At 37.4% G+C, this 16,214-nt stretch overlaps 1 protein-coding gene across 3 annotated transcripts in view; it reads left to right on the forward strand.

Annotated features, from left to right (window-relative positions):
- The window catches only part of EPHA3 (EPH receptor A3), a 179,070-nt gene that overhangs the window by 133,588 nt on the left and 29,268 nt on the right, over nucleotides 1-16,214 (forward strand). For all 3 annotated transcript variants that reach the window (XM_070750157.1, XM_070750159.1, XM_070750158.1), the window contains 2 exons: nucleotides 1,239-1,364; nucleotides 7,376-7,561. In XM_070750157.1, coding sequence (XP_070606258.1) covers nucleotides 1,239-1,364; nucleotides 7,376-7,561 — 312 coding nt within the window. The remainder of the gene's footprint in view (nucleotides 1-1,238; nucleotides 1,365-7,375; nucleotides 7,562-16,214) is intronic.

Consider the following 16,214-nt stretch of genomic DNA (forward strand, 5'->3'; position numbering starts at 1 on the left):
AGTTCAGGAAAACACACTTCCGGTTTGCTGTTGTGCTGGTTTTTTTGCACAATGGCAATCCAGAAATTCAGAAAATGCGCTTCTGGTTTGCCCATTGTGCTGTTTTTTGCATTCCGCAGCTTCAGGAAGCATTCCTGAACCTTCTGGAGTACAGAAAAACAATACAACCTTCTGGAGTGCAAAAAAACCCCCCAGACCCAGTACAACAGCAAACTGGAAGTACATTTTTCTGAACTTCTGGTTTGTCCATTGGGTGATTTTTTTCTTGCCTCTGGTAAAGAGTTGGACACGGCTTGGTTGGAACGACGTTTATTCGAAGGTAATAACAACAACAAGAACAGAACGGAACCGAATTACAACCCTGTTAACCTCTTTTATATCCCCAGCTGGCTGAGGAGAGAACCAATGGGCATCTCTCGATTTTCCCGCTCAGAGTTGTAACCACCCCCCTTTTACTAACCAATCAGGGTATACTATAGCTTTCCCTATTGCTGTTCGTCTCTAGGCAAATCCTGCTTGTTTGTTTATACGGGGACATAACATCTGGGACTTCAGAGAAACTTCCCTGAAGCATCTGGAGGGCAAAACAGCCTTTCCCAATGCTAAAAATCAGCTGGCCGGTATGCACACATGTGCTGGAACTGAAACAAGGCAAAATCTCAGGTGCCATCCGACACGTGCCATAGGTTCATCATCATGGCTTTAGAATATACCTGAGAACCAAGGGTTGTATATTGTAGGTTTTTATGGTTTTAGTTCTTGAATGCCACCCAGAATTATCTGTGTGAAATGAGATGAAATCATATAAATTGGTTGATTTAACAGATAATCTTTAGTTTTAACTTGGGAAATGTCTTATTTTCCTTAATGAGAGAGCTAACATTACAATAAGACAGCTAACAAGGGAAAACATTTTGATAAATTTAGTAAGAAATACTGTAGATATTATGGGGTAATCTTGCCCAAAGTGCATGACTAAGGCTGTAAAAGGAGAAAATATTATTTGACTATTTTTCCAGTCTTCTGGGATATATAGAAAATGATCAAATTATAGTCTTTATAATTGTTACAGTTGAAATAAATTATTACTTGTCCTAAAAAGTGGTGTTGTATAAAATGGACATTTTTCCATAAGAATTTCATTCGAGGATTTTGTGAATGTTCTCTAGTGGAATCATTATGTTTTAGTGTTTGTGATTATTGATACATATGTCTTGGATTTTTCTTTTTTTACACAGTGAAGCTTCCAGGACTCAGGACATATGTGGATCCACATACATACGAAGATCCCAATCTGGCTGTTCATGAATTTGCCAGAGAACTGGAGGCTTCCAGCATAGCTATTGATAAAGTCGTTGGAGCAGGTAAAAATATTAATAATGAGAATCACTATGCCATATCATTCCAATTGCTATTGGAAACTTTTCAGATGTAATCATTTTGTTTAATAAAATTTCTTGGTTAGCTAATCATTAAAAAATTTTGATCTTTCCCTCTATGTTTAGATCATCATCCAAACTGACAGAGCTAATGTCTTTTTCAGCTTTGCATTACAGCTCTGGCTAAGTTGAAACATACCCTGTTTCCCCGAAAATAAGACGTACCCCGAAAGTAAGGCATGTCAGAATTTGCTAATATAAGGCACCCCCCGAAAATAAGGCGTAGTCAAGTTTACATACGGTACGGTGGAAAAACATATGGTACCATTCAAAGCTGTTCATAGCGGTACCGTAATAATGTGGCGTCCCCTGCTGGCCCCTTCCATCGCTTTGTACCATCCAGTACAGCAGACACAGTCTGCTGCTGTCTCACCACCATTACAGTCTCCAATACAGTGTGTAGACTGTAGCTCCTCTGGTGGCCGGAAGCTGCAATAGCGGGAGTATACTGTTGTACCATATAAGTGCCGTCGTTTGTGTGTGTGTGTGTGCCATACTGACAGGTACCGTACCATAATCAGTGTACCGTACGGTACACTTTCTTTGGGGGTGTCAGCTTTTCTGCCTGTGAATTTGTCTTATTTGAGAAATATAAGGCACCCCCCGAAAATAAGACGTAGCACAACCTTTGGAGCAAAAATTAATATAAGACAGTGTCTTATTTTCGGGAAAACACGGTAGTATTTGTGAATGTAGTTCAAGTATTGTGTTAGTATACAAAAAAGCAAAAACTATAATGTTGGCTGGCCATTAGGGAAAAACATCTCCAAATTCTACAACTGATCAAGCTTTGTTAGGACTACAATATTACAAATGAATGTGCTAAGTTTGAATGTTAGTCCTTATGAGACCAGGTCCATGATGGCGAACCTATGGCACACAGAGCCATGTTGCCTGGAACGTGCAGCCTCATCCATTTCTCTTCTAGGTTTCTGGTGCACACATGTACATAACGATCAGCTGACTTTCATGCATGTGGCAGTGCTGGAAACTGGAAGAGCTAGTCTGCCATTTTCCTGTGTGAGCATGCGCGCCAGTCAGCTGATCATAGTGTGTGCGTGCATGCCAGTAAGAAAATAACCTGGACTTTATTTTCAGGTTTGCGCATGCACCCTGGGCAGCTCCTCTTCTGGGTTGTGATCTAGACACATGTGCATGCTCCTTTGTTTGCACTTGATGCCAAAAAGTTTCACCATCACTGGGCTAGGTGATACCAAACCAGGAGATGAGAATTACTGTAAAGATATAAAATTTCTACACTGCATTGGTTGCCGATCGGTTTCCTGTCACAATTCAAAGTTTTGGTTATGACCTATAAAGCCCTTCATGGCATCGGACCAGAATATCTCTGGGACCGCCTTCTGCCGCACGAATCCCAGTCACCAGTTAGGTCCCACAGAGTTGGCCTTCTCCGGGTCCCGTCGACTAAACAATGCCGTCTGGCGGGACCCAGGGGAAGAGCCTTTTCTGTTGTAGCCCTGACCCTCTGGAACCAACTCCCCCCAGAGATCAAAGTTACCCCCACCCTCCTTGCCTTTTGTAAGCTTCTTAAAACCCACTTCTGTTTGTCAGGCATGGGGGAATTGAGATATTCCCTTCCCCTTAGGCTTATAAAATTTATGCTTGGTATGTCTGTATGTATGATTGGTTTCTTAAATTGGGTTTTTTTAATTTAACTTAAACTTAAATATTAGATTTGTTTATATTGTCTTATTATAGTTGTTAGCTGCCCCGAGTCTACGGAGAGGGGTGGCATACAAATCTAATAAATAAATAAATAAATAAATAAATATAAATAAACTAATTAATTAATTAATTAATTAATTAATTAAAAAACTATAGTTTAGTCACACACAGTTGTGGAATTATGACATTAATTCATACTATGTACTATAAGTATAGAATTCATTTGGAATTCTAGGACAGAAAAAAAAAATCTAACCTATATTAGAAAATGAAGAATCAAGCTGTTTCCAATCTATCTCTTGCCAAGGAGAAATAATATAATCTGCATTTGCTTCTGAATTTAAATGCAATGCCCTTTGCAGATTACAAGATTTCAAATCATATATATTGAAGATAGTATTTACAACTGTATGCTGCAATCGCTACTCCAAAGCAAAAGTGGATCAGTAAACTGGCACACATTTAGGGGAAATAGAAATTTGATAAATCTGGAATTAAATTTCTTGTTTTCATTTAGTTATCGTCTAATACATATTGGGGATAGTGAAAACAAGTTTTTGTTCTGAAAAAATGATCTATTAACAAGTTTTTAGAAATTTTTATTATCTAAGTATTAACTCTTGGGGGCGGAAGATTACAGTTGAAATAAATTATTACTTGTCCTAAAAAGTGGTGTTCTATAAAATGGATATTTTTTTCCATTTTAATGCATTGGTCCAGAAGATGCAGTTTTCTTTAGCATCAGTTCAACCGCAAGTTTCTTTTTGCCATTGTAAATTTGAACAGACAAAAAAGAAATTTCACTTTTCAAACCACAGATCTCCAGATAATCTGAGAGGGAGGGGGGGGAGATGACCAGAAAAAAATGGGGAAATATAAAGAACAAAGCAATGCAAAAAGATATCATATATAATTCTGCGTAAAACCAGTCTAACTAAACTGTGCAAGTTCACGGCAGAGAGAACGATTTAAGGCAAAGCATTTTGATGTGGATAGCGTGAGGCAGATCTGTCTCTGCTTTTCTCTAAATTCTCTCTAACATTCTCACAGTTGAGAATGAGAGATTCATGAAGGCTTCCTTGAATGAATTTTACTTCCTTACTGAGTTATCTAGCCTAGCATTGATAGATGATCATGTTCTCACTAATGAAGGTTTCAGCACAAAAGATTTCAGCTCATGTAAGGCATTTGTCTTACTAAAGCAGGAAAAAGAATGTCAAGGAGGATCTGCTGAACAGGGATTTGATTTAGAGCATACTTAACTGGAAAGAAAAAAAAACCCAATTGCATCTACTATTACTCCCATGTTCAAATTGTCAACAAAATGGAAGTTGTTGAGGCAGGAAATGCCTAAATTGACAGAAACATCCCAGATTTTCTGAGCAGATTGAAATAATGCACATGATTTATCTGTATGCATCTATCATCCTCTATTCCCATACAGTTCAGATTGAAACCAGACAAATTGATCTTATATGGGCTTATAATATGAACAAAATTTTAAAGAAAATCATCTAGGATTCCTGCTTGCATAGCAGGATCATAGATCCTTATCTTTCCCAAAATATAGGATGGGAAATGTCAGCCCTTCTAAATTTTTAATAGATCATAAGAGCTCATTGGATCTATGACAGATACCCGAGACTAAGAGACTATGTTGAATAATATATTCATCTGATTGCAGATCGTCAGTCACTTTCCATTCGCTTGCTTCCTTTCCTATTTCAGAACGCCTATGGCTTAATAGAGTGTAAATGCATAAAATCTCAGCAGGTGGCAGCATCTGGCTGACCTTTTTGATGCTCAACAGATAAGCAAGGTTAGACCTGGTTCATGTGAGTTAAATGATCTCTGGAGAATATCAGGCTGCAAATAATTTAACAAGAAGTCAGTGGCAAACATTTCTGCACTGTTGCCAAGACAGCTGTCTGGTTATGTCATGTAATCACTAGAATTCAGGCATAACTTGGCAGCATGTTTGCCTTTTTTATATCCATACTGCAAGATGTAAGTTCACAAGCTGAATTAGAAACATAGAAACATAGAAGACTGACGGCAGAAAAAGACCTCATGGTCCATCTAGTCTGCCCTTATACTATTTCCTGTATTTTATCTTACAATGGATATATGTTTATCCCAGGCATGTTTAAATTCAGTTACTGTGGATTTACCAACCACGTCTGCTCGAAGTTTGTTCCAAGGATCTACTACTCTTTCAGTAAAATAATATTTTCTCATGTTGCCTTTGATCATTCCCCCAACTAACTTCAGATTGTGTCCCTTTGTTCTTGTGTTCACTTTCCTATTAAAAACACTTCCCTCCTGAACGTTATTTAATCCTTTAACATATTTAAATGTTTCGATCATGTCTCCCCTTTTCCTTCTGTCCTCCAGACTATACAGATTGAGTTCATTAAGTCTTTCCTGATATGTTTTATGCTTAAGACCTTCCACCATTCTTGTAGCCCGTCTTTGGACCCGTTCAATTTTGTCAATATCTTTTTGTAGGTGAGGTCTCTAGAACTGAACACAGTATTCCAAATGTGGTCTCACAATCTCCCTCTTCCTGCTTGTTATACCTTTAGCTATGTAGCCAAGATTAGCAAAACCCATATTTTGCTAATCGCACTGCTTGCATAATTTTAAATTAAACCTTAAATATATATGACATATTCTAATGAATACCTCAAATATATATGACTTATTCTAATGAAATACTTTAATCCAGAGAGCATTGTTGATAGAACAGTTCTGAACTGAAGCTGCTTCACATGCAGACTGTTAACAACATTAGATTCCTAATAATGCTTGTGATAATGAAGTATTCATTTATTTATCTATGTTTAGTGTAGTATATATTAAATTGCATCACAAGAAAAATGTGAAAAAGGATTATTAGAGACACACACATTCTGTCCAAAACCAAAATATGTTTGGTTAGAATACGATGTTTTTAGTGCTAGGCTACTAGAATTAAAAAAAGAAAAGTATGAAATACTATTATATAAGAACAGTATCATTTTACATATTCAGACAAATTTCCAACAAAAAATAATAATAGCCCTTAAATGACTTTAAAATTTCATAAAGCTTTGTACAAGGCTTCTGGGGGGAAAAAAAGACTTGGCTTTATGAAAGATCCAGAAAAATAGCCTTGAACTGCACGTTTACTCATTAATATACACTAATTTACTACATACCAGTATGAGGAGAACATCTTAAGGGAGAAGAAAGCCACTTGTTAAACACCAAGCTTCAAAATGACTGTAATTTTTACTGTGCTATTTTATATCATTAATAGCTCAATTTGTGCAGACTAAAAATAAAAGTGCTCTGATTATAACACAGTGAAAGGTATGTAGTGATAACAGTTTAGGTGTTAAAAGTGTTAAAACCTTAACATAAATAGCTAGGAGAGTCTTAAATATAGAGCACCAAGCTTGCACAAAATTTGTTCCAAGTTCTTTCTTTCTTTCTTTCTTTCTTTCTTTATTTATTTATTTATTTATTTATTTATTTATTTATTTATTTATTTATTTATTTATTTATTTATTTATTTATTTGTTGCTTAAACCTGTATAATATTGAGTTTCAATTTTCAATTCACAGTAAGTTCTTAGAAATAATTTCATTTACTTAATGTTCATATTTGAATATTGACCTTAATAGAGTAAAGGCAGACGTGATTTCTTGTAAGGTCAGCAACTGGTCAATTTTGTTCTTCTTGTTATTGCTTTTATGGTATCTTGAATGCATTATACTATCTCTTATATCTTCAGATAAAATATAAGTCTTCCCAAGACCCTTTAAACAAAACTATTTTTTTAAATTTACCGCTATGCACAAACATTTTTATATACACACATCACAAAGTTTGTTTTATCAAATTACTTAACAATTGCATTATGCCATTGAACATTACTGTTCACTGATGAGAATTTTATAAATTTTTAAAGTCTTGCTTAAAATAGGTGTTTGAAACATCTGTTCTTACATTTACTGAAATGTTATAACTAACCTCTAAGGTAGAGACTTGACATTACATAAGGTCCATAAAATACATATCTCAAGAAATAGAAATGTTTCAAGCGGATTTCAGAATTGGACATCTGGGCTATGTACAATATTCCAAAAGAGTAAAAACCACAGAGTATACAATGTAGACTAAAAGTGATTGTTTCTGAGCCAGTTAATCTGTCATAATCTCTAGCTAGAAATTCAATTTTTTTTCTGTTTGCGTTTACTGACAGGTGAGTTTGGAGAAGTATGTAGTGGTCGCCTAAAACTTCCTTCCAAAAAGGAAATATCAGTTGCAATAAAAACCCTGAAGGTTGGTTACACAGAAAAACAGAGAAGAGATTTCCTTGGAGAAGCAAGCATCATGGGACAATTTGATCATCCCAACATAATCCGGTTAGAAGGCGTGGTCACCAAAAGTAAGTTGCTGAGGTCCTTCTTCATTGGGTATCTGAATTTAAAGGAAAATACCCACCTTCTTTTTTTTTGATGGCTGCCAGTATGCATGGAAAGAGAAATTGACTGCAGTTACTACCCAGCTCACAATTTTAAACTTGTTTGCAACCAGTGTTATTTCATTAAAAATATTTGAACTGCTCAGCCAATTTGCATGTCGCCAGGGGTGGGTTCCTCCCAGTTCAAACCGGTTCAGCCAAACCGGTAGTGACCTGCTGCTGATAATTTCCAATTTTTTTCATTAAAAATAATATTTTAAAAAATCCTTCTGAGCATGCGCAGAAGCTGAGTTCTGGCACTGTGCAGGCGGTCACCATCTGTTTCTCATCTTTGTTTTTCTGCCACGTGGTGCAGGAGGAAACAAACTGGCAGGAAGGTAAGTTAGAACCCACTCCTGCTTCGAGGGTCCCCTGCGCTCCATTTGGCTCCCAAAGGCTATAGGGGGCTTGCTAGGTCCAAAATGGGGTGCAGGGAGTGCAGCATTCCCATGCCCCCTTTGACTTCCTAGGGGCTGTAGAGAGGCTGTTTTGTTTTGTTTTGTTTTGTTTTGTTTTGTTTTGTTTTGTTTTGTTTTGTTTTGTTTTGTTTTGTTTTGTTTTGTTTTGTTTTGTTTTGTTTTGTTTTGTTTTGTTTTGTTTTGTTTTGTTTTGTTTTGTTTTGTTTTGTTTTGTTTTGTTTTGTTTTGTTTTGTTTTGTTTTGTTTTGTTTTGTTTTGTTTTGTTTTGTTTTGTTTTGTTTTGTTTTGTTTTGTTTTGTTTTGTTTTGTTTTGTTTTGTTCATATATATTTGAGGTATTCATTAGAATATGTCATATATATTTAAGGTTTTATTTAAAATTATGCAAGCAATGCGATTAGCAAAATATGGGTTTGGCTAATCTTGGCTACATAGCTAGAGGTATAACAAGCAGGAAGAGGGAGATTGTGAGACCACATTTGGAATACTGTGTTCAGTTCTAGAGACCTCACCTACAAAAAGATATTGACAAAATTGAACGGGTCCAAAGATGGGCTACAAGAATGGTGGAAGGTCTTAAGCATAAAACGTATCAGGAAAGACTTAATGAACTCAATCTGTATAGTCTGGAGGACAGAAGGAAAAGGGGGGACATGATCGAAACATTTAAATATGTTAAAGGATTAAATAACGTTCAGGAGGGAAGTGTTTTTAATAGGAAAGTGAACACAAGAACAAGGGGACACAATCTGAAGTTAGTTGGGGGAATGATCAAAGGCAACATGAGAAAATATTATTTTACTGAAAGAGTAGTAGATCCTTGGAACAAACTTCCAGCAGACGTGGTTGGTAAATCCACAGTAACTGAATTTAAACATGCCTGGGATAAACATATATCCATTGTAAGATAAAATACAGGAAATAGTATAAGGGCAGACTAGATGGACCATGAGGTCTTTTTCTGCCGTCAGTCTTCTATGTTTCTATGTTTCTAAGGTTATAGAGGATATAGTAGAGAAGAAATACGAGATATAGGAGAGACTATAGGACAGGGGATGGAAGGCACTCTAGTGCGCTTATGTACGCCCCTTAATGACCTCTTAGGAATCTGGAGAGGTCAACTGTGGATAGTCTAAGGGTAAAATGTTGGGGGTTAGGGGATGATACTACAGAGTCCGGTAGTGAGTTCTACACTTCAACAACATGATTACTAAAGTCATATTTTTTACAGTCAAGTTTGGAACGGTTAATATTAAGCTTGAATCTGTTGTGTGCTCTTGTGTTGTTGTGGTTGAAGCTGAAGTAGTCTTTGACAGGCAGGAATCTATGCCCAAAAGAAGTGCAGGGAGGCCTTGAAAGGAGAAAGGATGCCCAAGTGCATGGAGTTTGAGTTGAAAGCTTATTGTAAATTATCTTCAGACTAAGCTAATCAACAATGGAGCCTTAGCATGCCAGATGATCAATGGGCATGTTCTCAGTTTCAAAATGTCTGGCTTTTCTTCCTGCTACCAAAGACCTTCTGGGCTTCTTCACAGGAAGGGAGAAAGGGAAGGAAGGAAGGATAAACCCTTTTACTCACACTTCATCCTCACTGTTTGGGAATCCCCTCATGCCTGAGCTTAAGTTGAGAGTTAATTGAAAGCGCTGTTAGCTATCTTTGCCCAAGCTAAGCTAATCAACAGTGGAGCTCTAAGAATGTCAGATGGTCAATGGCATGTTCTCAGTTTCAAAACATTTGGCTTTTCTTCTGTGGCTCTTCATAGGAAGGAAGGAAGAGAAGTAGGGAGGGAGAGTGAAAGAGAGAGAGAGAAGAAAGAGAGAAAGAAAGAGAGAGAAGAAAGAAGGAAAAGAAAAGAAAAAGAAAAATAAGAGAGAGAGAAAGGGACAAGAAAGAAAAAGATAACGAAAGAAAGACAGAGCCAAAGAAAGAAAGAGAAAGGCAGAGAAAGAGAAAAAAAGAAAGAGGAAGGAGAGAAGGGAGAGAAGAGAGAAAGGAGGGAAGAAGGAAGCACTAAAAACCCTGCCATTAGACATCAGTGGCTTCAGAAGACATTTTCAAATACCACAGCAATTTATTATTATTATTTTATTATTATTTATTTAGATTTGTATGCCGCCCCTCTCCGCTGGAAGGTATCACAAAGGTCATCTAGTCCAATCCAGTGCTGCAATCTGGATTATTTTGGTGCCTCTAACAGAGAGGAAAATTGCCAGAAAGGCGAAGGAGTTTATTAGGAAAGGCTGCCATGCAGAGAGAGGCAGAGATAGTCTTTGACTTATGACCACAATTTAACCCAAAATTTTGATTGTTAAGTAAGACGATTGTTAAGTAAATTGCACCACATTTTACTCAATCCATGACATTTCCTGGCTCTAACAGTGATGTGCAACATCTGAAGGCATGTGTGATGTTCTAATGTACAGAGGTTATAGTTAAATGTGTGGCAGAAAGCGGACTCTGGGTATGTTTTTCCAAATGCAGTGAGATTAAATGTGTAGTTTTAGAAGAGCTCTCTTTATGTGTGTACATGCGCATACACTATGTGTGGGCCCTCATGCCTGCACAAAAGCATGCACTCATGCTCTTTCAGCACCCGAGGAAAAAAAGGTTTGCCATCACAGCTCTAGAGCATATATTCAATGCAGGGTCTTCTCTTGTTATGGTGCTATACTATACTATGTCTTGTTATGGTACTACCTCTGCTCAGTATTGACAGCCACTTACCGCGCTACCTGAATGGTCCTTGATAGATGCCACATGCATGCTCCCGACATGTGCACACACTTGTCTCACATGAAATTTGGCTTCTGTGCATGCAAAGCAAGCCAAATATCACAAGCTTTTGAATATTTTCACCAGTAGCATGCGCAGAAACAAAAAAATGTCAACTTTCACCAGGAATCTACCTATCGTGCCATTCTCGGGCTGAAATCTATTGGCCATGCCATTCCTGGTCCATTTCCACTGGTCGGGTGGTGTCCCCCATGTGAGGGGAGGAGCCCATGACTTTCTCCTTATCTGGGCATTGTCTCAGCAGTTTATATCTTGGGTGCCAACATACTTATATATTCTTGGACTCTATAAGTTTTGTGTAGACAGGATTTAAATTACTCACCTGATCCCGCCTGCCCATTTTCTAGCCAGTTACAGTCTCTGGGTAATGGACAGAGCCATTAGCTTCTGTTAGCCATAGAATACTTGTTACATTCTCCTCTTCTTTTTAAATTTTTTAAAAAGCATTTAAATCATAAAATATTTAAAACATAAACATTTAAAACATTAGACTATCTTATATCCATTTTCAAATTAGCTGCCCTTTTTTATTTTTGTAACACTTGAGCTACAATGAAATCTGCAAATAAATCAGCCTTTTTAAAAATGCCATTATTGTCAGTGGAAACTTTTTAAAACTATGGCATATGACAGTATGTTAGGTTTTAATTTTAATCTGGGCAGAGTCTTAAACTCAGAGTTTTACATACATTTTAAAACAGAAGGATAATACATGCTATGCTTTTACCGTGTCATGCAATTTAACTAAAATGTTTACAATTAGATGTGGGTAAAATAGACTATAATTCAATGCAGATACCAGATAGTTTAAGCTATAAATATGTTAGCATTGTTCATAGAATGCTTAACAGCAGCTCCTGAGTACTACAATATCTGCAAGTATTACAGGGTGCATACCGGTCATGGCAGAGTCGTTGGAAAAAATGTGCAGAGGCCTAAGGACAGTACTTTGAAGAATTTCAAGTGTTTGTGCAAATCTGTTCAATAAAGTACTTTAACAAAAAATAATTGCATTACTTTTGGAATGTACCCTGTGCTTCTTTGGATATTACACTATTTCACTAGTGTAATATCCAAAGAAGTACAGGGTACATTCCAAAAGTAATGCAATTATTTTTTGTTAATTTATTGAACAGATTTGCACAAACACTTAACATTCTTCAAAGTACTGTCCCTGTCCTCTACACATTTTTTCCAAAGACTCTGCCATGACCGGTATGCAACCTGAAAGGCGTCTTTGGGGACCTCGCGTAAGGTCTTCGTCACAGCTGATTGGATCTCTTCTATGGACGAAAAATGGGTTCCTTTCAGGGCTAGGAACAAAAAGAAGTCTGCTGGGGCGACGTCAGGACTATAAGAGGGTGGGGCAGCGTTGGCACCTCCTGTTTGGCCAGGAACTCATGGACTCGTAGTGCGCGTTGTGGCCAGGCATGTTTTTCAGCCATGATGAAGACCTTGCGAGAGAGCCCCAAAGATGCCTTCCAGGGCACGTACCGGTCATTGCAGAGTCACTGGAAAAAATATGTAGAGGCCCAAGGACAGTACTTTGAAGAATTTTAAGTGTTTATGCAAATCTGTTCAATAAATTACTTTAACAAAAAATAATTGTACTACTTTTTGAACACACCCTGTATGGTGAAGTATAAAAAGAAATACAACATTTTAAATGTTGTAGATTCAATTTATACTGATATACAATTTTAGAAAATGAAGAATCCTGCTATGAATCCATTGTAGATTTTAAAAATTATAATGTGTACTATATACCCTCCTGTGGTAATAAAAATAATAATACTTTACAGTTGTCATTCAGTATTAGAAAGTACTGGATTCTGCTTTGACATTGATTGCTCTTAAACAGCTGCAGGCATTCTGGCTAGACTTGAAAAATCATACTGCATATTACCTCACGGTGTCAGCATCTGGCAAATATTTGAAAAAACTATATTCAGGAAGCAAACAAAAAAACCTAGTAATTGAACTTTGTAGTACTTTAATTTCATATTCAGCATTTATTTGAACAGCAGAAATAGTTGAAAGCATAAATGTAGCAAATGTGAATTTCCAACTGATAACTTGCCAAGGGGGTTGTTGATTAGTATATTGATAAAATTACATACCTTATTGGTAATATTGTCACAAAAATAATAATATTTGGGGGTGGGGAAACTGAATATTTAAGGGTTTAATTAAATTACTAGAATTATATTATCTACTCATATGGTGCTCTCTCAAAAAACACTTAGATATCCACCTTAGCCTCAGGTTTCTATTCTTTTCACTCACAACTAATTCAATATTGTTATAAACTTTATGTCAGGGTTTTTAACACCATCACTATTGCTGTGAGGGCATGTGCGAAGCAGGCATGCTTGTGCACGGCATGACTCTGAGTGGACAAAAGGATCCAGAACCCACCCTTGGTGCGCATGCATGCTGGCATGCCACTTGTGCAAGAGCTGTGGGAAAATGTGCACAATCAGCCCAGCATTCATGCAGCCCGGTTTCCCTCTGTCCCATAGCTGAGCCACTAAGTCGTAAACATTGGAGACTGCTGCATTATAGTATTTATGCATAATGTATAGATAATCCTTCAATGATGGGAAAGGTGACACATTTTGTGGAGGTTCTTTGATTGTGCATAGAACATTTAGCTATATGTAGAAAAAGGATCATGGTCTCGGGTCATAAACTATAAAAGTTTGGGACATGGCTTTCACAGTCTCACCAACTTCTCCATTAAAATTTTATTAAAAGAATAAGAAGATGGACTTCTTAGATACAGTAAATGATGTAGGATCATACTGAAGTCCTTATCATGTTTCATAGTTTTAAAATATTTATTAAGATCCTTCTTTGGGTGTACCAGTCTCCTCCTTCCCCACTCAACGTTCTAGTGAAAGGCAAAATTCAGAACTCACTCAAAAAAGTTTTTAAAAGCTAAGTATATTTTTCTTTCTGTATTGATACATTATATTGAAAAATATCCCATTGCTTTTGACTTATATTTTACCAGTAATTATGTAATCCTTAAAGTTTGGCTGGAATTATTTCAAAGAAATATAGAAAGTTTGTAGATTATCCATGGGTGTTCTCTTTGAAAGGAATGTGCCAACCATACCTTCCTATATGATACATATGATTTATTAGCATTGGGATTTTCTGTGGCAAACCAGATTTTGATGGATAGCCTTTACAAATAAGCTATTCATGCTGATTTCACATTATGGGATAATTCTTAACAACTTTCATGGCTGTCATCTGTAGGAAACCCTTAGCTGGAACATTGGCATATACACTGCTCAGCAGCTGTGTGGCTTACTGCTCACTAGATGTATGATAAGGTGCACAGGCTAAAGAAGAGTTCAGTCTATTTTTCCAACACGGAATTATTCCCCTGTTTCATATTTGTTTCTATGCTAGTCTCCAATGCTAGTCTCCAAGGTGCTTTACAGACAGCACTTCTAATAGCCAACACACATGTTCTGCTTAGTTTAGTAATAATTTATAGCAGCTTTTAGTATAATAAAATTTAGAATCACTGTTGAAACAAGTTGTTATCATATAAATGGCTACATTTTGATGAATGAACATAGTATGTTTCTCTAAAAATAAGTTGGATTACTTTAGAACATGTGTTTCTGATTGCTTGTTCATTTCCAGCTTAAATATGTGAAAATCTGTTCAGATAGGATAAATATAAAGAAGGAAATGTGCATTTAATAATTTTATTAATGTATATCTTGGATATACTTTATTGCATTGTGACATTGTATTTTTCTATGATTTTCTCAAAAAGTACTATACTTCACTAGAAAAAATCAATTGTGTTTTAATTGGTCATTTAAATCATTTATAAGTATTTTAACGTTTTTTAATCATATGAGAGTTGTTACATATTGCTGAAGAGACGGAGTAACGACTCGGACACCAGAGCTGGATTTAAACTTGGGTCATGTTTATTATAATAAATTTGCATAATTTATTAATTAAATTAGCATAAATTAGCATAATTTGCATAATCAACATACTTAACTATGACCCGGAACCAAATGGACCTGCAGGGTCAAACAAACACTTCCGGGGCGGAAATGACGTAAAAGGTCAACATTCCTGGGCAACTATGGGCGTAATCGATGCTGGTCCAGGTGAGGGACCTCTCCCTCACCTGAGACCCTGCCATACACTCGCATGAGGGGGGTCCCGCCGGCTCACCCCTACCCTGGGACTTCAATAGCGGGACCCAAAGACAGGTTCCCCCCAAGTGCGCAGGTAGCAGCCACCATGGTCTTGGAGAGAACCTGTCAATCATCCCCAAAGATGCCCAAGGGAGAATGCGCAGTTGCTGAAACCACCCAGATTTCCGCCCCTAACCTGCCTACCCAATGACCAGAGGTAAGCCAATTAACCTAATTAAATGCCTACACCCCCTAACCGCCCATCCATCTCCCCAGTGTGGAATGGGCGAAAAAAACAGCCTGGCCTAATGGGCGAGGCTGCAAAAAATTCCCATTCGGCCCCCGCAGGCGACCCCGAAGCACACTGCAAAATAGGGAAGGGCGGGTGGGTGTCTGCTCAGGCACCAGGTCCGGGCGAAAAGGCTCTCTTCCCGGCCTGCTGTCCCTTAAATAGGGCCAGCAGGCCCCGCCCGGACCCGACGTCATGCCCAGCCACGTGGGCAGGGCATTCTCGGCCGAAATCTCGCCTCGCGAGATTTCGGCCGAAACCAAGATGGCGGCCGCCATCGGGAGGGCCCGAGTCTGCCGGCCCTCCAGCAAAAGCGCCGGGAAGCCGGTGAGTCGGCCGGCGATATTCTTTGTTTCTCCAAAAATATTCTTAATTTTGTCCAAAGAAAATTGAAATAGAATACAGCAATATGTGGTTGAAATGATTTTAAAACATGCAAAATTCCCCAATTATGCTAAACTCTTTGTTGGCTGAGGTATAAAGACTGTGTTTCTGTGATAAAATTAAAATTAATTAATTAAATTAATTTTTAAAATAAAACGAATTAAAATTAAATTAGTGGTTATCAGTCCAGATGCCTAGAGTCATTTAAAATGTTTCCACTGAAAGAGCAGCATACTGAAAAATCAGTCCATAATTTTGGCACCTCTTTTCAGCTGAAATGCAATCATTAATAAATTAAATCAATACCATACTACACTCAGGTGCTTTTATTGACAATGAATTGAAAGTGGTGAATAAGAGAAAACCTATCCCAAATGGGCTAAAGCAGTTGCTAAGTGGATAAGGTAGTATGTATGCTGGGAGGGAGGAAATTGGTTCCCAGACCATAACTTATGTCAGACTTGACTAGAAACATTTGAGATATGGGCTGTTGTAAAGATTCATTGGAGCATAAT

The sequence above is a fragment of the Erythrolamprus reginae genome, chromosome 4 (assembly GCF_031021105.1).
Source record: "Erythrolamprus reginae isolate rEryReg1 chromosome 4, rEryReg1.hap1, whole genome shotgun sequence".
NCBI classification, from domain to species: Eukaryota; Metazoa; Chordata; class Lepidosauria; order Squamata; family Dipsadidae; genus Erythrolamprus; species Erythrolamprus reginae.